The sequence below is a fragment of the Volvox carteri genome, assembly GCF_000143455.1.
Source record: "Volvox carteri f. nagariensis unplaced genomic scaffold VOLCAscaffold_28, whole genome shotgun sequence".
NCBI lineage: Eukaryota > Viridiplantae > Chlorophyta > Chlorophyceae > Chlamydomonadales > Volvocaceae > Volvox > Volvox carteri.
In genome coordinates, this window is record NW_003307571.1 from 568,088 (window position 1) to 589,443 (window position 21,356).

Below are 21,356 nucleotides of genomic sequence, written 5' to 3' on the forward strand. Positions count from 1 at the left end.
TGCAAGTATGGATAGAAGCCTCCTGGGTTCCGGAGCTGGGAACACCAGCCCTCCACATCCGTCGGCCCAAAGTTAACATCGACCGTGTTTAATATTTGCAATAAGAGGACGATGGGCATTCGGCCTGACTAACTAGACAACAGCTCCGAGACCAGAAGAATTCCCTAGTTGGCAACGTTTGCTCATGGCAACGATAACAAAGTTATGTTGCACCACGCACGGGTCACATTTATTGCCATGACTAAATTAATGTACGCTTTCTTTGTGTATCTTTACTATCAGCCTCTAACAACTTGGTGCTGAGGAAAGGTACAAAAGTTACCAGACGTTAGGTTTTTCAGTAAGCGCACACTGTTGCGCCCTTGGCCATGGCGAAAATGATAAGAGCCAGAAATAATGGCACCGAGTTTGGACGTGGAGGTGGCGACGATATGGCACAGGCTCACTTCAAGGACCATTATGATAGGCACTACGCTAAGGCGCTCGAAATGATGAGCCGGACCATCGTAATTGAAACCTCAAGCTGTCGCCTGCCGGAGCTGCATAGCTTTTTCAGTGGAAAGGAATGGGAGCTGCCGAACATGGTCGACGATCGTGAACAGCTGAATGCGGCCAAAAACGCCCTGGATGACTGGGACAGGCGGTACGAACGTTTCCATATCATAGCACGTTTTGCCTGCACGGGTTGGAAGCCTCACTGCGGATTTCGCGCCAGGTCACCCGGTGATAACCATCACCGCTATCACCGCTATCGATACCACTCCCCACAGGCGGTGGGAACGGGCCGCCTCCGACGCCAACCCCGCAGACCAAGTTCGCGCGCTGCTCCGGAGCCAGTTCCACGTCGAGCTCGGCACCATTGCCTGGGCCAAAATGTACGAAACCCTGTGGCAGTGCGACATGATGCCGGGAAACAGCCCTGCTGTCCCGCGCCGCGAGCGCGGCAAACCTGGAGTCGTGAGCGTGCACCTCTGTGAAGCACCCGGCGCATTTATCGCCGCAACGAACCACTTTGTCAAGACACACAGACAGAACTGGCGATGGGACTGGATGGCGGTCTCTCTCAATCCCTATTGTGAAGCCAACGACAAATTCGCCATGATTGAAGATGACGCGCTCATCGCGGCTACGATGCCGAACTGGTGTTTCGGAGCGGACAATACGGGCGATATCCGGCGCATTTCAAACATCCAAGCAATTTGGGACCGTGGAAAAGAGCTGTGCACGAGGATGGGCTGTCCTGGAGGGGTGCTCATGGTAACTGCGGACGGTGCGGTGGATACAAGCATGGACCCAAATCGTCAGGAGATGATCACTGCCTCGCTACACTACTGCGAGGTTGTGGCGGCACTGGGGCTGCTGGCAGTGGGCGGCAACTTTGTATGGAAGGGATTCACGTTGTACGAGCACCCCTCCATCTGCTCGCTATTCCTCATGGTGGGCTGGGCAGGGTAGGGGATTCAACTGATATATAATGCTAGTGAGGGTGATAATAATAATGATAATTGATTCGGACAATGGATAATGGCGAGGATGGGTAGGGTGGGGGTTATGGTGATGGCGATGGGGTTGAGGATGGGGAGGGGAGGGGGGGGGAGCGGAGGCAGGCTGTTTAGGTGAGGTAGTAGTTGGTGGAAAGGGGAAGGGGGATGTAGGGGTTGGCCTGGGTTGCTGTCTGAAACGACACTGGTGGTTGCGATAGGGATGTTCGAAATAAGCATGAATGTGGAATCTCAGGTGCGCCTCTCTCCCTCACTCACTCGCTTCCCTCCCTCTCCGTCTCACCTCGCCACGGCCCTCCCAGGGGATACGACCACGCTTTCTTTGTCATTCGGCTTTGTTCTTAAGGCATTTTTTCTGTGCTACTGTCACCTTCCTTAAAAATAAGTCCTCCTCTTTTTCCATTCAGCAGCACTTCACATTCCTTTTAAACCTGTTCGTTTTCTTGCTGCTCACAATTCGTTTTCCTTTCTTTTGCATGCCCTTTGCCCGCTGCCGGTGCCTCTGCCCGCCGCCTCTGCCGCTTGTGCCGCCTGGCCAGGTGGGTCCGGGCGGTTCCGAGAGCTTTGTCGTTTGTTGCGTCCTGCTACATCGGCGTGGGCGAGCTAGCCGGGTTGGGTTGGGCCAGGGGCTAACCCTAAGTGTGCTAGCTGGGAGGGGTGGCTGGGAGGAACACATGCATGCATGTCAGCTAGCAGCTTGCCAGCAGCAAAACATCAGCAAAAATGTACTTAACCACATTCGCCGCCACGTCAGCGATGACTTCCCAATTATTACACTTTCCGAAACCCTTTCTTCTTTGCCGCCTTCAGTTCTACACGTCATTCCCGCCCATACCCTGCATCTCTACGTCGGTTACTCACAGCTCTCCCCCCCCCCTTTACCGGGAACCGCGCCAGTTCGGCCGCCATGTAACCATTACCCGCGCCATCTTTCCCCCCCCCACGCCCCCCCCACGCTCCTCTCTGCAGGGCTGCCTATTCGACAAGGTGCTGGTTTACAAGCCCGCCACCAGCAAGCCCGCTAACTCGGAGGTCTATGTGGTGGGCAAGGGCTTCAGGGGGGTGCCCACTGAGGTGCTGGAGCTGCTGCTGGGGAACTGCGGCGAGGACATCTTCACTGGCAGGTGAGTGTGAGGGCACTTACGGTGAGGCGTGGCATTGTTATCATCATCATCATCATCATCATCATCGCATTACGCGTTATGGATTATGCAATGTGAATTATATGTCGGGTTCGCGGGCACATTACACCGATGGATGACCGAGGAAGGGTGAAATCTCTCGGCCCGTGTGATGCAAATGCAACTGATTCCCGGGTCTTGGAAAAAGCAACGTATCCAAGAACCCATGTTGATTTTTTCCAACCGCCCACCAACAACCGCAACCGCTGCAACTGTTTGTAGGTCCCTCTTTCCGTTGGAGCTCCTTCCCAGGGATTTCTTGGCGACCGCCTGTCACGCCGCTGCCTATTTTGGCAATGCCACTGCGGAGGCGATTCGGGAGGCCGTCGATCTGGATGGACTGCCGGCGCCCGTCAAGCGTGATGCGCTGCGTCGCGCCAAGGAGTCCTTTGCAAATCACTGGTGCACCCTGCTGCAGGTAGGTGTCTGTATGTCTGTCTGTCGGCATGCTGCTGACAAGTTGGTCAACAGCCTTGGCTGCCATCGCCGATACGACGTGTGCAGTGCGCTTATGGCGGCACCTCGCATGGGTGGATAGATGGATGGATGGATGGATATATGGATGGATGGGCAGCCGATAGACATATCTTTGCGCAACTTGATTATGTTCGCGTATAATAATTAGAAAACAAACTGTGGACTCTTGCGTACACAGAAATTCCCGTTTTGAGTCGATGATTGCACACACTCCGAAAACCTTGTTTAAAAGAATATCCGCATAAGGCCCTCATGCATGCGAATCGCTCCTGTGCAGGTGCGACCTCTGGACCGAACCGCCTTCCTGGCGCCGGATTCGGAGCTCGATGGCCGCCGCAATAACACCAGCGGAAAGCGGAAAGGCAATGAGCTGACGGGGACGCTGGAGGATCGCAAACAGCAGTACAACAAGCGAGTGGCGGTTTTGGGAGGTGGCGGCTGGGTAGGGGCTTCAGGGGGGTCCCAGCAGCAGCAGCAGCAGCGAGGTGGCCTTGGCGGCGGCGGCGGCGGCGGCGGCGGAGAAGATGGAAGCATGGCACCGCCTATGTCTAAAGCAGCTGCCATGATGGCGAAGATGGGTCACGTTGCGGGGCAGGGCCTTGGGAGGAACAACCAAGGCATGGCGTCTGCTTTGGATGTGGAGTCGAACAGGCGGCGGGCGGGTTTGGGCTTGGGGCAGGGTAGCGGCGGCAGCGGCGGTGGCGCGGCAGTGGCGGACTGGTCACTGGCGCCTGACACTGCCGTACTGCTGAGCACGGGGCCGTTGCAGGGGGAGGAGGTGGAGGCGTGGCCGCCGCTGGCCAGCTCGGTGGCGCCGCCGCCGGCGATGATTAAGAAGTCAAAGATGGTGCCGGATGATGCGGTGTTGATGTCGCTGCGGGAAGCGCGGCAGGAGCGCGCGAACGCCGCCGCCGTGTGCCGCCATGTACGGCATTGCGTGGCGCCGCGGCGGCTGCACCACGCCAGCCGCGCGTACTGGAAGCTTGCGGCGGTTGATTCTGCGTTGGGAATATGCCGTACCGCCAGTCATGCCGCAGCCCGCAGCGACTCGTTACCCCGCGCACTGGATTTGTCCCTTCTTAGCGGCGCCGGCGCGACGGAGTATCTCATCGTCTCTTCCGCCGCTGACGGCGCTGACGGCGGCGAACCATCCCAATGGCGCGTCACGATGCTCGACACGGATCGCGCCCGGCAGTTCGCCGTTGCATCGCCGTTCGGCGACTTAACCTCTGGAAACGACCCACGGGTCTACTTGGAGCCCCTGCTCCCGCCGTCGCCGAAGGCGGCGGCAGCGGCAACACCAGGGCCGCTTGAGCAGTGTACGGCAGCTAGCGCCGCCAGCCTGGTGGCGGCCGTACCGGGGTGTTGGTTGGTAGTGGGCGACTTGGGGAGCTTACGGCGGTTGGAGGAACCGCAGGCGGGTGTGCTGGAGGGCGAACTGTCCCCAGCGTACCGCCGGGCGCTGCTGTGGGAGGTGGCGACGGCTCTAGGTTGCCTGGCGCCTGGGGGCTGCCTGGTGTTGCGCCTCGGCGGCTGTCTCACAATGTTTTCGGCGGGTGTGCTCTACCTGCTCTACCGGTGCTTTGCGCAGATTTCCGTCGTCAAGCCGTTTGCCTGCTGTGCCTGCTCGTCCGAGCGGTTGGTCGTTTGTACGGGCTGTCTTGATGACGTGGCACATGCACGGCAGCGTGTGATGGAGGCATTAACAGAAGCGGAGGTTGTGGAGGTGCCGCCACCGCCGGGGGAGTATGCGGAGAATGGGGGGCCCCTGCCGGCGAAAGTCCTGACCGATTTGGTGCCGCCGGGCGCGATGATGCGTGACACGGCGTTCTTGCGGTACATGGAACGCCGTACGACGATGCTGGCGGAACGAGAGACGAAGCACTGTCGTACGGTGACGGAGGCGGCGGCCGCTGGGGAGCCGCCGCCGAGTGAGGAGGAGCTGGAGGCGTTGGCGCAGACAGCACAGAACGTGTTAGATGGTGAGTGTGGTGGAGGTTCACCGGTTTTGGCTGCCGGGTTTGGGAAGCGTGTAAAGGGTAGTTCAGTCGGTAGTTCAGTCGGCTTTCGTTAATGGATAATCTACTTGTGCTGGTGGACGATGATTATTGTCGTGAGGGCTTTGGCCTCTATCTGGGCGACCGGGGGGTTGGGGGGATTTCAGCATTTGGGTGTCCATGTTTGCGGCGCGGCGCGGCTGCTGTGCTTTAAAATGACTTTCCTGGTCGCGAAAAGAAGAAGATGGCGAGGAGGGAGGCGGACACTGGCAGCTGTGATACATGAGTGCCCACATTCGGAATCCACATTGAATGTTGTGGATTCGAGAGCATCTGTGTGTGGCGTGTGTGGCGTGTGTATGGTGTCTTTGATCACGGCCAGTGTGCGTGTGTATGTCTGTCGAGCGAATGTTGGAATTCATTCGCGAGCTCTTCTTTTCCTTTTCCTTTTCCTTTTTCTGTCTTTTTTGTCTTCTTTCTCTTCTTGTCCTTCTTTTTCTTCTACATCTTTTCCTCCTGCTGCTGCTTGGCAGTATTTGAAGATCAAGCCAATTCAGCCTTTTATTGATCCGTTTGGGATCCTTAAGGGCCTTGTTTGCACTATGAAGCAAGCCCTGTTCAACCTGGGTGTGCGTGAAGTGGATTGGATATTACCGATGTATACACCCCTCTCATATGTATATACTTACTCCACTTATACATATACATACATATATACCTTCGACGACCCTGCAAGGCACCCCACCCCGATGGGCGCTGTTCAGGTTACAACAACATGCCGTCAGCATGTATCTGCCACGTAGAAACCCCACCCCACCCCACCCCCACCCACCCCACCCCATGCCGCTGCGCTTCACCCAATACTCCTCACGCTCTCCCCTCCTGCAGGCGCAGCGATACCTGCCGGCGCCGAAGGTGCCGACGGTGACGGTGGCGACGAGGACGACGAGATCCGGAAAAAGTACGGCGGGATGTTCACCCGCGGCGGCCTGGGCTCCTCCGCCTCCGATTCCACCTTCCCGGGAGCTGGCGCCGCCGCCGGCCCGGGGTCACGACCCAACGATTCGGGCGGAATGCAACGGCGGGGCGCTCGGTCGCGTCAACAATCCCAACAGCACCGTGTACGGCAGCATTCGGAAGCATACGGCGCGGTTGACGGAGGTGGAGGCCTCGGCTTTCCTGGAGGGAGCGGAGGCGGGGGCGGGCCATCTGTCACGCTGGTGTTTCGGGTGTTGAGTCGGAGTGTGAAGGGCGAAGATGAGTTCGTGTGCAGCGTGCGTTGCGAGCTATTGGCCGACGCGGCGGCGAGGGCGAGGCTGGACAGGTGCGTGCATGCGCGTGTATGTATGTATGTATGTATGTATGCATGTATGTATGTATGTATGTATGTATGTATGTATGTATGTATGTATGTTTTGACAGGTCAACACGCTAGAGCTCTCATACCCGCAGCTGAAACGTCCCCCCGGCATGGAGACATTATTATGTATGCGCTTGTGGGTGTCTGCAGCCCCGGAATCATCATGTTGACGATAGGATGATATTGCGCGATTGCATTCTGCGATATATAGCCCACACCACACCACACCACATCACACCAAGAACTGCTCCCAAAACCCTTCAGAACTACTAAAAATCCCTCTGCCCTCCTCCGTCACCTCAATCGCAACCTTGGCAAACACCATCGCAGTGCGGACAGCGCCGTCGTCACCCGGTACTGCTACCGAGAGGACTTCGAGCCCCAAGACCATTTCCAGGCTAGTCAACCCATAAGGCCCGAAACCCACGGGGATGCTGTACGGCTGGCTCGCCTCATGGCCTTTTTAGCGAATATCGGACGACCTAACGACCGGGAAAAGATCGCACTGTTGACGCCGCAGCCAGCGTTCGGGGATCACGGCATGGCGGAGGGCGGCAATGGCGGCGGGCGCCCCCGTACTGCCTGTCTGAGTCTGCAGGGTAGAGAGGCTCTGGATCCGGAGAAAGACGGGCTGGTGTTGTGGTGCTGAGGCGGTGCTGGTGGTTGCCTGGTACGGCGCGGGGGTAGGCCTTGTCTCTTTTGAGTTTTGGCGTAACTGGATTTTGACAAATAGGTTTGGGATTTGGGATTTGAAATTTGTATTATATTTTGGTACTTATTGTTCTTTTTTGCGTGGATTTGCATACTTGCGTCGCATCAGTTGATAGTTTTTTGGTGAGGGAGGGAAGAAAATTAGAGGAGAGCCATAAGAGAGTGGATTCCAAGTTGTGGAGTCGAGATTGCCGAATGAACAGTGTACGCAGGTTTAATTTTTACAGCGGTGGTTAGTCATCAGCTCATTAGTACGACAGCGGCAGGTCAGTGGATTCAAATGTGGCGAGACGGCGTAGCATTGCGATACACAATGCGCCGTCGTCGTTTACTTAGTTCTGATAAGTGTACGGCAACCTGTACGGGACCATTCCCTACCGTGGCATCGTACGACCCTGCGAATTCTCCCATCTACCAAACCCAATTCCTCGTGGTGGCTTACGTAAGACTCCATAAGGATATGTTTGTTCGAACATTTTTCGAACAGGATCAGCCTGTGCTTTTGCATCCACAATACGCACAAAGTGTTCATTGGGTTCGGGGTCGATTACCAGTATGTATGTAATGCAGCACCGTGGAAGGAAGGACTGCTCTGCTCTGGGATACATGAGAGGTGGGAACCCTCTCGGGACTCCACGACGGAATGAGAAGTAGTGTGACTGCCGGGCCTGTTGGGCTGGACTGGGATATGTACTGACACTAGAGGTCGAAGGCTGGTTCTTAGAGGCCCTGGCGGCCCTTTTCCCTTACCCTGTTTATGTGTCTTAAAGGAAGCCCGTCACCAGGAGAGCCCCGTGGCCTGTGCTGAAGTGGTTAGCCTGGAAGGCTAAGATTTGGGGGCCCAGGCTGCTTTGGGATCTGTGCGGTTGGGCTTGATTTGTCCTTTTTGTAAACTTCGTCATCGTCCTTGCGACTCTTGGAAACGTCAGGCGTGAGGCAGCGATGTTGAGTGCCATCCTATTTATTTTGGGGCGAGGGGCCCCGGGCGCGAAGCGCCATTCGGGGGGCCGAGCCCCCCGGGTTCACTGCTGTCAGTCAGTCAGTCAGTCAGTGGCTTACATATCTCGCCCCGCAAAAAATAGCGTTTGAATGCTATATCCATTCTATATCGAAATGCCAAAGGAGACATTCCAGATAAATCGGAGCGCGAAGATAGCTTTCCATGGCTCCGAGTTTGACAAAAAGTTACATATCTCGCTCCGCAAAAGATTGAATGTAGAAGCTATATCTATTCTACATCCACCTGCCAAAGGAGAAAGTCGGAGCGCGACAAAGATAGCTTTCCATGGCTCCGAGTTTGACACAAAGTTATACCATCTCAAAGCTATTCACAACAACAAGTGTGTACTCCAAACATAACGGCGTTGTTGTGCTTGCATTCCTATGCCGTACGGACTGCCCTGCGAATCAAACAGGGAGCAAGTGGCTGCACCGGGGCCGAGCCCCTTTTCGGCTTTGAAAAGCCGCCCCCCTAGTCCTCCTCTACCTCCTCCACCTCCTTTTGATTTGTTGCATCACCGTTAATGATTACTTCTCCCTCAACCTTCTCCCTCAAATTTCTTGTCGCATTCTCCTCCAATCCTCGCCGACCAACGGAAGACCTACATGCGGTAATGGATCCTCAAGACCGAAATGCTGCTGCTGCTGCTGCTGCTGCTACTACTGCTGCTGCTGCGCTTGCGCAGTCCCTTATTCTAAACTTGTTGGCGACTTGCCGAGTTCAGGGACACTCGCATGCAATGATTCACCCATGTCCAAAATTCGTTGCGCGCGATGGATTTATGCCGCGTACAGCTGGTACAGTACTGTGAGCCACTTGATCCTGCTGAGCTGTCGGTTACACGCAACAAGCCCAAACGGGAAACCAATTTGGATCCTGTTCTTCTGATCCGGATTTTTTGGGGCAGCCCACACACCCTTTGCGGCGTTGTCCCCCGTCGTCCAGTGCCTCGCCTTGTGCAATCTCAATACGCTTTAAATATCTTTAAGTTCAAAGTGTGGGCGTCAGATGTGTTGCTCGCCTGCCTGCTTGCTTAGGAAGGGGGAATGTTGTGAGCGATGTTATCAACTGGGCGGCGGATTTGAGAGGGGCGAGAGGGCGGCAGCCCAACATTACATCGGTCATCTTGCCCTGGAGGAGGTGGGCACATGTGCTGCAGCTGCTATTGCTACTGCTACCTCTGAAAATACCTTTTTGACTTGCCGTTGCCGTGGCAATCGTATTAGTTGGTTGTGCAGCAGTTGCAGTAATATCTGTGTGTGTGTGTCATCAACCCGATGAAGGAGCACTGCTGGTACCCAGCACGGCACCTTGAACAACCACAAATACGCGTGAAGTGCTTCATCAGCATCTCGAGAGGCCTTTTCAGCGGCCAGCCACTGCAATTGGTATCGAGACCTCGTACATGTTAACAATCCTGAAGTCGCCCCTCCGAATATCCACACATGTTGAAAATCGGGTCAGACGATTAATCGCACTAAGTGATAAAGTAGCCGTGGTTGATGTTGTTACAGGGTGGTTAAGCTTCACCAGTGGCCTCCTTCCCGAGGCAATTCCCTGCTCTCCCCTGCTAGAGGGGCACCCTAATCCATTCACCCCATCCGACTTCAGAGTGTATTCTTTGAGTTTGGCAACTCACCACCAGCATCCAACCAAATCTACCAGATCAATGGCGCATCAACTTAGTTCCTGGTCAGCTCGCAAATTGATTTTATCACGTCCTACACCGTCCATAAGATGGGGGACCACCTCCCAATTCAACACTCCTCAAACACCCGAGGAGTCGGCAGGGCAGGCGAATTTGAATCCGGACACTCCAGACACTCCGGGAGCAGAAGTCAGGCCTTGACCTCTGCCAGTCGCCTGCCATGTGGTTATGTGGCAAGACTAAAAACCTTAAAGACGGTGTGGACTGTTCACCCACAGCCCGCGGGTAGGCGAAGGTAGGCACAGGCTGGTGGTATACGTGGCCGAAAGGGCCTGAGACGGCCCGAGAGGGGGGGGGGGGATGTAGTAGCTGGTACACAGTATGGCACCTTGAACATGCTGCCCCTTCACTGTTGCCCCTTCACTGTTGCCACTCCACTGCTGCCCCTCCACTTCACTCCAATCAGGCATCTGAGTGTGTGTGTGTGTGTGTGTGTGTGTGTGTGTGTGTTACATGGTCGTGGGGTGCATTCCCGTACCTGCAAACCACCCAATACAAGCCAAGGGCTCAAGGGCTGCCAGGTCGCCTATAAGCACCATCCTACCTCGCACTTCAGACAAAGAGAAGTGATAAAGGAGACTAACGACCAAAGGGAACGATAGAGTTGCGGTTCCAACATCCTTGCCAGACGTTCAGGTTCCCACTTCCCAAGCAGGCATCTATCATAAACCCTACCCAACATCCCCTCCGTCTTCAATCTTCCTCTCCCTCACAGAAATTCGCTTCTGTTTATTTGCTTTGCTTAATACGCACATCTGCTACTGTTGTAGACCCCCTGGCTTGTCCCAACAGCTAACTTGGTGCTATGCTCTCAATCCAGGCATGGACAGCGACAGCTTTTGCATCACCCAAACATTCATCTTTTCGGGTCTTGGCACGGCTCCGGGCCTCCTCCCAGTCCACCGGGCAGCCCTCGGCGTGCAGCCACTGAAGGACCTCTACAGTACTGCGCCTGCCGCACACCGCTTGGCTGAAGACATCGGGGCCCCAGGGGCAGCCCAGCCGCCTCAGGCAACGCAGGATAACCAGATTGCAATAGCGTGCTGCCGTTACGTAAAGCTCACCATCGTCCTGCAACACAGCAACGAGCGAGGCGTATAAAGCTGGTTCCCGAAAAAACAGCCGTAATAGATGGCGACTGAAAAGGCCTCTTGAGATGCTGGAAATGTGCTCCCAGCATGTGTATGAATTGACTGCGTGCGCCAGAGTGTACGATCACCACTACATTCCGAATACATAAATGCAGATCATCAGACAGTCAAATGGAAACCTAGTGACAGGTCCTTTACCATCCTGTCCAGAGGTCAGCAGCAGAAATGATGCAGACCGGATGAAAGCCAAGAATGAGAGGTCCTTCACGTCGAAATCGGCCAAGACGCCAGCAGACGCCAGACAGTGCGTGGCATACATTCAGTGATGAGCAGTAGAGCTGAGCAGCACCGACACCAGCACGCATCAAGAACATGCACCCGAACTCATGCAAGCGAGCCGCTCACCCCCATGGGGACGCCCCGGGCCACAAGCCACTCCAATACTGCTGGACTGCCTGACATCACCACTGCATTAAGAAGCTCCTCTCCACTCCAGGGCAAGGCCACCTCATTGAGCAGCCATTCCATGACCTCAACACTACCAAACGATGTTGCATATCTCAACAGAGCCCGGTGCTGCTGCGCCAGCTCCTGGATGTGCTTCCGAACAACACCTGCACCCATCCATTTAAGAATGTGCAGGTGACCTCCCTCAATTGCGGCCAGCGCAGTCCACCCATCAAGAAGCCAGCCCAAGGTCATCAGCTCGACCAGCAGCACCATGTTGCCGGCACAGGCTGCTGTTACCACAGCCTCCTTCGTGCGTTCTGGAAGCCAGTCCCTCCCCACTCGCAAGTAGCGTATCAGGGGCAGATTATCAGCACGTACGGCGCTGATGAAGACCCTTGGTACGACATCCTCTTCTTCTACCTCCATAAGCAGCCGCTGCACCCGCTCCACAGCATCCGGATGGCTGGCAATGGCCTCCCAACCGAAGTAATGAAGGCCATGGAGGCGGCAGCCCTGAGCCTGCAGCCACTCCACCTTGGCCCGCCAGTCGGGGGTGGGGCTCACCAGGGCCTCCGCAAGGGTGATGCCGGTAAGCAGCCTGCTGGCATAGTTGCCACTATCACCGCCATACCTCAGGAATGTCCGGTGTAGATCTTCCAATGCCGCCAGGTCGAAGCCATATGCAGCTCCCGTGATAACAGCGGGCATCCACGACCATAGGACTCTCGACACTGACCCGTATTCTAGCTCAAATCGCTGAAGGAGCCAGTGTGTGAGGCCCACATGGCCACCGCGGGCGGCACCAGCAAGACCCGCCCAGTGTTCCAACGGAGTACCGTCCTCCAGGAGCCCCTCACACACAGTCTGATGACCGGCATAGGCGGCTGCTATAAATGCTTGGGAGCCGGCTCTCCGTAGCTCTCGAGAATAACGCCCCTGTTGCAATAGCCACCGGACCGTTTCCAGATGGCCACTTCGGGCAGCTGCTGCTGCCGCTTTCTCAGAAAAGAAGAAGCAGTCTTCTTCCTGCAGCCACTGGCACATCTCAAGATTGCCGCCCTCGGTTGCTGCGTAGAAGACCCCCCAGGAGAGGTCGCAGCCCGCTGCCTTGACGGCGACCTGCAGGTTGGCCAGGCTGCCGCTGCGGGCCGTCAGGACTACAAGCTCTCGGCGCTTACTTCGTGTGAAGTTCTGAACTGCCTCCGGGCGGCTCCAGTGCCTGTTGAACGCGTGATAGGGTACGGGCTGCGACAACCGGATAGCGACTTTTTCCCGAAACTGGCTCGCCATAGCCTTATTGATTTCCTTGACGGTACATACCACCTCGTTTGGATCCAGGAAGCTAACAACACGCTCGACAAGGTTCGCCCCTAAATTATCCCAACTGTGACCTTCGTCAGGATTCATGTTTTCAGTCTAAAAAAGAAAAAGGCAAGTAGACAAGGACGATAATTTCAACGTCTGAGATAGTGGTCTTTAAAGCAGTACGCGGTCGGTTACAATAGCAGACACTGTGCATCAACACACTGAGTGTCCAGCTAGATCGGGCCAGGGCGCATGCCTGACACAGGCGATAAAAGCCCAGGACGGGCGTATAAGAAAGGCGAAGCATAGCCTTACCAAGGAATATACCACCTGGCAAAACCGGATGCGAGCCTTCGCCCCAGAAAAGCCAAACGGACCTCCAAGACGCAAAACGCCCAGTCCCCCACCAGTACCCAGAAGCCCTAGTGAACGCACGAGAGCTCCCCCCGGAGAGAAGGGAACGCAGCTACCCACCATACGAGACGGACCCGCGAAGCACGCCGAGCCGTTCACGCAGACCGACGAGGGCGACTAAATTCAAACACATAAAGGGCGAAGTATAAGCCCTCAGACCAAAGACCGACAAAAATATCCTAACTGTGCCCTTTATTTGGGGGGTTTTCCATTTCGGATTTAACGTTACGGAAGAATGTCATACATGGTACCATCGGTACGCGGTACATAACCTCACCTCTCCTGTAAAGTCCCTTTCAACCAGGAGCAATCGCGCGTAACCCGAAGTAACATTGTCTTTTAGACGTGAATCTCCTTGCCTGCCCACAATCGCACCATTAGTTGCCTAAACGTCTCCGACCTTGTACGACCTGCCCCTCTGCCCGGATCCTTGCTTCAGTCGATCCAGGGTAAATTGTACCTCATGAGGTAAACTGTACCCTGGATCGACTGGAGCAAGGTGTTGATGGTGTGTTGATGGTGCGTTGATCAACATGGCTGTCACAGCTGCCACATCCATTGTTCACTGTCCATTGCCCGCTTCCGAAACTTTCTGTTAATTACGACAGATATTTTTAATTGAATTCTGAGATGACAGCGTATGATAACTTGAACACCCAGCTTGTGTTACAATTTGCCCGCACTGGCATTCCGACTTGCCACCAGCAGGCCGACAAATTTGCTTACATTTCTCTATGAAATACGCAAGCTGCTCGTTTGTACATTTACTTTAGCCAATGCTCGGGGCCTCCGGAGACTTGCGGTGTGCCCCGATGAAGCCCGCGGCTGTGGGGCGGATTGCTGAGGCCGCTGGCGCTTCGGGGATAAACATCACAGACAGCACCGAACTTCACCCAGCTTTCGTTACCGATTTGCCCACACGGGCATTCAGACTTGCGGTCTGCCGCACTGTCCATGCGGCATGCACCCGGGATGGATGCGATTCGCGTGGAGCCCGCAGGCGGTGCTGACGATTCCGCCGGTGCAAGCTTAGCTCCCACACCATCAGCACTGCTGCAACAAAGCACATCTCCCACAGCGGTGACACTACCCATCAATTGTCACACGTGCCGCGCTAGCTACCTGTACGGATGCAGGGGGGCCCCGCCCTTTTTCCGGCTTCGAGGAAGCCGACACCCGACTTGTCCCTCACCATCTTTCCATCATCACCCCCTCGTGACGCTTCCCTCACTCCCTCGGCTCTCTTCCTTCCTTTGATGTTTTAGCCTCCCCACCCTCTCTCCAACACTCATGCTGCGCACTCATTCCCCCCCCCCACTCGAAATCTTTGAACCAAGTACAAAACTCAGTGCAACAGCTACAGTCCCACGGTGCTTGTCTGCCTGCCTTTCTGTCTCCCTTGATGGACACGTCCAGGCCCCGCAGCAGCAGCAGCAGCAGCAGCACAGCACGTGGATTACCGTTCGCGGGGGACCAACAGCGTCGCTCACAGGCTGACGACCGGGCAGACAGAGAGGGAGACACGCGCAACCGGGCTTCAACCTTGTCCGTCTCAATATCTCCCTGCCGGTACAAAATCTTCAGACTCCAAAGACATACTGCTAAAAAACGAAAATGCAAAACAATGTGTGATGCAAGCATTGCGGTGATCAAATGTTGAAATGATAGGAGGTCTTACTTCGAGCATTTGCAAAGTCGTGCATAACCATTAACACCAAGACACGTCCAGACACGTGATAATTTAACTGACGGTTTTAGGGTCTTATTGTCACAAAATGCTTCCCATCCTTCCAGCATACATTCTCAGTGGAGGTTGACTTGAAAGAAGTCGAGCGAGACCATGGGGATCGAGACCAAGCAGCGCGTCTGGATGCCCGGACATCTCCATCGCGGCGGTGTCAGCTGCGGGGTGCTGTTCATCACGACAATGGATCCGCGCCCGTCCAGTCGAAACCAAGCTCGTCCAAACGCTGGATTCTGGATTCAGAGAGCACACGGCTTCGTCGTGCAATCCGCTGTACGGAGCACCTGTTGCAGGAGGAGATGGAGGGGAAGGCCGGGAAGGAAAGTAAGCGGGGCACGGTTTGCCGGGTATAGGCCTTTAGGATATGTGCAATGGAGTCTGTATGTGTGTCTATGTGTGCGTGAGGGGGTTGGGGTGGAGAAGACACAACCCGCAAGCTCCTCCAGTTCCACCCCAGGGCAGAATTTAGTCGTGTGCTTGTCTGCGACCTACAAACGTGCGGACAGACGCACTACAGCATCGATACGGCTACAGTGCTGCCACTGTAATTGTATTGCATGTCGCTCACAGAGAATACTGAGAGTCACGTCAATACAGAAGGACGCAGCGCACGTGGTGAGACTTGGGTACCTGCGGTCTTATTTAAGTTCAAGTTGAGATACTCGAAGATGTGCGCGTATGTGAAAAGCCCTAAAGGGCCCAGAGCTAGCGGATGCGAAGATGTGCAAACATGCGTACGAAGCTATGAAGCCAACGAACAACTAACCAACGAACAACAACGACGGCGAACCGTCCTACCAGTTGATGAGGTACATGTCGCAGCCAGTCACCAGCGGCATGGGGGAGGCGTGTCCCGTGCTGGCGCTGAAAGACGCCAGCTCGGAAAACCAGCGGCACCACTCCGCCTCGTCCGCGTCGAAATGGAAGCCGAGTGCCGACAGCTGCTCCAGCCTGCACACCAGAACCGGTTGATACGCACAGTTGGCCTGTTAGTTATTCGTTAACCAGTTCGTTGTAAAAAGTTACTCCGTCCAACTAATCCGCGCAGTTTTATCACCGCAGTAAACCAGCGCCGTTGTCGGTCCATTTATAGTTCTGGATGAAAGATCAGATTGAAGAAATACCGTATGACTCTCTAGCTGTCCTTTCACTTTTACCCCTCTCTCTCGCTCTTTCCACTTCCTCTCCCACCTCCTCTCTTCCCACTTCCTCTCCCCACCTTCCCTCTCTCTTTCTCTCCCCCCTCCCTCCATGAGCTGCTCCTCTTGCCCCCAGCGGCCCCTCCCTGGTGTACCTCTCGACTTCCAGACGCCCCCTCCGCCAATCCGCACGCTGCTTGGTGGCCCAGCGACTCAGCTCCGGGTCGTCGCCATCCCGAAATCCAACACACGTGTCCCCGTGTCGGGCTGCGTACTCGGACAGCTGGGCAAGCCTAGAGGGGGGCGGTGGGGTGAGGAGTGGGGTGAGGAGTGGGGTGAGGAGGAGCGAAAGCAGACGACACGAGAAAGAGGTGGATGGAGAGGAACCGGGCGGATATAGGTTAGATCTGGATTTGAATTTGGATTTGGTAGCTGATAGGCATGGGGGCGAGAGCTACACCACCACCACCACCATCGCGTCCCCCTGGACAGGAAAAGCAGGAAGCTTCTAGTTGAAATCCAGGTGGAGTAGTTTACGGTTGGAAGTTTGCGTAGTTAGGACCTCTTACGTCGACTACATAACGAACAACCGAAATAATTAACCATCCAAATGCCCAGCAGCCTACCGGGAGGACCACTCCTCATCTCCATCTGAGGCAATGCCGTACTGCCACGCTTGGACGAGCTGCTGTACAGGGCCCGCGGCAGCAGCTGCGGCGGCGAGGCCGCCTCCGCCACCCAACAGGCTTACGGTAACGGCAGCGGTAGCGGCAGCGGTTGCCGTGCTTTTGACTGCCGCGTTATCAGATCCAGAGCTAGAAGATCCAGATCCATGTGATTCCGATCCCAGCAGTCGGGCCCCGTTGGCATCGAGGTCCGACGTTGACGCTGGGCCGCCGCCGCCGCCGGCGGCGGCACCGTCGTCGTCGTCGGCTGTTGCCGTGCCGTCACCTCCTTCACCTACTTGCACAGTGCCCTGCGTAATCCGATTGTGATGGTGGTTGCCGTGGCAGTGAAGGTTTCGGTTACGGTTTCGGTTGCGGTTGCGGCATTCGATCTCGGCAGGGGGAACGTAGGAAAGATAGGGAATCGCACACACGGGCTCCGGGATCAGCTGCAGGACGGTGATTTGATCCTTCATACCGTCCCTCCAAACGACCTTAACTTTTTTGCGCAAGCCCTAATTACCCAAATTACCCAAACTTCACCTCCAACGACTCCAGGTCCAACTGCCAACGATCGCTCAGCAGCAACGCCGGCTGTGCCTCAATAACTTTGAGCACGTCCACGTCTGTGCCGTACGTGGCTAGCTGCCGTACGCACGTCGGAAACACACATGTGCGCACGTAGGCGAAACATGCAAGGGAGAGGGTTACGAGGCCTTTCAGTTATCAAAGTTTCTATCTTCAAAAAAAGCTAAGAGGTTTCCATGACTGTGCTTCATTACCCTGCACGCGTGTGTACATGCTCCACCATACCGCACAAACCGCCACGCGAAAGCACACGCTCGCACACACACGCGTCCCCCCCCACCCCAGCCCAAACCCCACGCTTACCTTCATCTCCAGCAACCTTCCCGTCAGCACTGCCAGGTCCGCTGACAACAACCCGGGCTCCCGAACCACCATCCACACGACGTCAATCGACCTGCCGCAGCCGCTACCAGTCCCCGTGTTGACCGCACCAGCTATATAGCTCCCGAACCCTAAGGGGCCCCCAACGATACCTCCACCTCCGCCATCTCTGAATCTGCTGCTACCGGGCTCCAAGCCGCCCCCTAGCAGTTGCTGCAGCGCCAGCAGACGCCGGGAGGCCGCAAGGACCTGCGTGCGTTCACCCAGCAGTCGGCAGCTGACATTTCGCTTCTTGCTGCATCATCACTAAACAGCAGCAGCAGCAGCATACATGCTTCCCATCCTCCCAGCAAACATATGCACGCATACACGTGGATTCGGATCTGGATCCTGAGTTCCGTACCTCGGGTGTGGATTCCTCCAATTGCCAGGATGCGGGCAGTCCGGGTAGGGGGGCGGAGGATGATAACGGAGCGGAGTTGATCGGCACCTCTGAGCCAAGGGAAATACAGATGAGGAGGATGCTGAGGGAGAGAGAAAAAGAACTGCGGCCTCAGACTGCTTTTTGACGCGGGGTAGGGAGTGGACATGCCATTTTGAACTTGGGATGGCAGCAAGATTGGCTCGCGTACGTGGGATAAATGAAAATGGATGTAAGGAGGGAATATTTCTTCAGGCCTTGCGCAAGCAGGGTTGAATTTGGAGAAGCAAATCCAAACAAGCATCGTATGCTGGGGCGTACCTGCGTCCAACGCCTCAGCTGCGTCAACAAGCCGCTTCCGGTTTATAGGGTCTAACACGCCACGAGCCTCCCAGAAGGAGTCCAGCAGCTGCCTGACGGTGCTCCTTACCGACGACCGGTCGACTGTGGCACATCGTTCTACGCGAGCTTTGGATTTGCGGTGCCCTAGCCGCAGATACTGATGCCGCGGTAAACGCATATTATAGAGCATGTCGGCTTTACTGTCAGGGCTATGTGCAGATCCTCTGGGGATGTTGTATGCGTTTCTCGCACGTCGGCCAGGCAAACGCCTTTTTCACAAAGTGCTTCCCCCAGGCGTGCTGAAGAGGTCCTTGTGCGTTCAGATTACATTGGTTAACACAAAACATGCACACAGCCTGCGCCATACACAACTGTGACAAATTTATCGTACATTCTGTCGCTAACAGAACGGATCAACGAAAATTCGAGGTGACGCTGATAGGGGGTGGCAGACTGGCAGTTTCACAACCTCAGTCATATGGCATTTTTCATTTGCCATCCTGTGATCTTAGTTGATAGAGAAAACAGAGTAAACAGCTCGGCGAGCGATAGTGAACTTCCGCCTTGACTACAATGGATTCCGGGCTTCCATTCTCTCTTAGATAGCTTTGGACATCTCGTCTACGACGATAATTTTTAAGGCATAGCTTTGGGGACGTCATGACCATCAGCTCGCGGGCTCTCCATGTCTGCGCACAGGCTGCAGGCCCTTCGCCCGGCAGCTCACCGCATAAACGTCACCAGTCCCAACATCCCCAATCTCATAGCGTCAGCTCTCGAAGGGTGCTGGTAGCCAGTAAGAACCCGGTCAAGGTGAACGCCGTACAGCGGGCACTACAGCGCTGCTTCCCCTCCCTGGAGCTAACAGTCTGGGGGCGGGAGACCCCTTCCAACGTGCCAGATCAGCCCCGTGGGGATGAGGAGACGCTGAAGGGGTGCGTTTGGTGGCATGTTGTGTGACCGGGATGTTGTTAGGTGGGATTTGCTTGCGAGGCGAGGCGAGGCATGAAAAGAAAAAATCATTACGCTCGTCGAGAGTTCGGCTGGTTTATGCGCGTGGCGATGGGTGTGTCCGCAGCATACATTGCTCCCCCATCAAGCTGCAAACGCTTGGCATCCCTTCTCCTCCCTCCGCTCCCTCCCCTTTCCGATTCCGATTTAGAGAAAATGGTTTTCCTTCCTCTCCTGTTTAGCCCCTTTTCCTTCCCAACCCGGACCGACCTGCAGGGCTCGCAACCGGGTGTCAGCGCTGAGCGCCTCCGTAACCACCACAACAACCACCGCCCCCGAAACCACAACCACCGCAACGAGAACGCCCGCCGCTGCCAGCTGTGACAATAGCTGTGGCGGGGATGGTGGAGTCATCGATCTTATGGTTTCGATTGAGGGCGGAGTGGGCCCCGCAACCGCCCCCGGGCAAGCTGGGGTGTTGGAGTGCTTCGCCTGGGTTTGTGTACGAGATCCACACACAGGTATGTACCCTTACCTCACAGCCCTGGGGTGGTGAGATGTGGGATGGAAGATGTGGGATGGAGAGGAGGGGAAAGCGTGAAACCAGGCTTTGGGGATCCGTGGCATCCTTGATGATACGAGGGACTATTGGGATGTCGAGTCATCCCCGCTACCGTGCCGTGGGATCCCCGATCCCGCCCCATCCAGGGAGGCTGCTTTATGCACCAGGCTGATTCGCCCTGTGCCGTCCCTTCTTATACCCTCTTCCGTGAGGCTCATGTACGGCATCTGTACGGCAGAGATCTGTAATCTGTAGGTCTATAAATTGCTTCCAGCCCTGTGGTCTTAAAGACAGCGCTGTACTACATTGCCCGATATACACGTGCTCGTTTTTACCCGGGCTAACCCCCTGGAGGGGATCCCACTGCCCATCCCACCCCTGTACGACCACCCCTGTACGACTTCATCATGAGAGCCACGTGGTTACATGCCACGTGGCGTCACTCCTCCGGTTCTAAAATTCCTTCCTAAGCCCTTATTGCATCACCCGTCCAACTTGGCCCTGGCCTGGCGACTACGCTGGACCATTTCGTCGTACTGTACGACGCAGGCGCGGAGAGCACCGCGCGTACGGCATCGTTTGCGCTTCCCAGGTCCTTGTCTGACCTGATTTTGAAGGAGGGTATGGAGCTGGGTGACGCGGATGATGCGGTGTTTGGATGCGTTCGCAGCAAGCAGGGCTCCGGAACCATTGGAAAACTCAGCAACGGTGTGCTAGATCGGACAGAATATTACGTGCAGGCGACGGTGTGTGCGTTGCTGCCGTATATGCAGCCACAGCTGTACGGCATGGAGTACGGTGGATTCTTGAGGAACACACCCGCAGCGCGACAGTAGGGGCACTGCTGTCCAGCTCCCCCTTGTCGTTTCAATTGGTTGTGGAGTACCGCACGTTCATGAAGTTTTTGGCTTTGGGGATCTAGTTTCAAATCTTCCGGAATCAGCACAATTAACGTATTTGGGTACGCCAACGGCTGATTAACAGTGATTGTGGCGAATGCTTTCCGTTTAGGGGTCACATTTGGGGCATAAAGAGCTTACAGCTTGTTGGGTTGGGGATGATTGAACAAAGAACTGGAAGCCCCCTCTTTGCTGGGTCGGTGGGTGGTTGCGGGAGGGTGAGGCCTATCCAAGCATCCAGAAACATCGATGCTTCGACACCGCTTGCCCTCTGGTAGCTCTCCTGATATTGCTTTTACCTAATAAAATGAACGTATGAAAAATGTGGACCTTTGGTTTGGACCCTGACGGCAATTGACGATAAACCCTAAGTGGGAAATCTAGGAGTAAGGTCTCTGGTGACGTTTTCCAACTTCTAACTCCTTACAAAATTACTATGTAAATTTACTTTGGCATTGTTAAGCCTCATCTGTGCCCAAGGCTGCCGGAGTGCTCGTCGGCTATAGTTGCTCATGGAAGTTGGAACAT

General features: G+C 55.5%; 4 protein-coding genes across 4 annotated transcripts; 2 read left to right on the forward strand and 2 right to left on the reverse strand.

Annotated features, from left to right (window-relative positions):
- Positions 1 to 774: 774 nt before the first annotated feature.
- On the forward strand, positions 775 to 2,630 carry ssa18 (uncharacterized protein; the record flags this gene model as incomplete). Its single annotated transcript, XM_002952137.1, has 2 exons — positions 775 to 1,437; positions 2,472 to 2,630. Coding segments are annotated over 2 exons (822 nt in total), but the record flags the coding sequence as incomplete, so codon positions are not given.
- Positions 2,631 to 10,728: 8,098 nt separating this feature from the next.
- Positions 10,729 to 12,903, reverse strand: VOLCADRAFT_105401 (uncharacterized protein; the record flags this gene model as incomplete). Its single annotated transcript, XM_002952223.1, has 2 exons — positions 11,433 to 12,903; positions 10,729 to 11,007 (listed from the first exon to the last, which is right to left on the reverse strand). The coding sequence occupies exons 1-2, from the start codon at positions 12,882 to 12,884 to the stop codon at positions 10,729 to 10,731; spliced, it is 1,731 nt and encodes a 576-aa protein (XP_002952269.1). The 5' UTR covers positions 12,885 to 12,903.
- Positions 12,904 to 15,115: 2,212 nt separating this feature from the next.
- On the reverse strand, positions 15,116 to 18,594 carry VOLCADRAFT_92838 (uncharacterized protein; the record flags this gene model as incomplete). The annotated part of the gene is made up of 8 exons (XM_002952224.1): positions 15,116 to 15,224; positions 15,739 to 15,891; positions 16,235 to 16,372; positions 16,706 to 17,136; positions 17,288 to 17,389; positions 17,636 to 17,902; positions 18,057 to 18,145; positions 18,396 to 18,594. The coding sequence occupies 8 exons, from the start codon at positions 18,592 to 18,594 to the stop codon at positions 15,116 to 15,118; spliced, it is 1,488 nt and encodes a 495-aa protein (XP_002952270.1).
- Positions 18,595 to 18,896: 302 nt separating this feature from the next.
- VOLCADRAFT_105402 (uncharacterized protein) lies at positions 18,897 to 20,765 on the forward strand (the record flags this gene model as incomplete). Its single annotated transcript, XM_002952138.1, has 3 exons — positions 18,897 to 19,351; positions 19,644 to 19,888; positions 20,479 to 20,765. Exons 1-3 carry the CDS (start codon positions 19,077 to 19,079, stop codon positions 20,763 to 20,765), a joined length of 807 nt encoding a protein of 268 aa, XP_002952184.1. The 5' UTR covers positions 18,897 to 19,076.
- Positions 20,766 to 21,356: the final 591 nt, after the last annotated feature.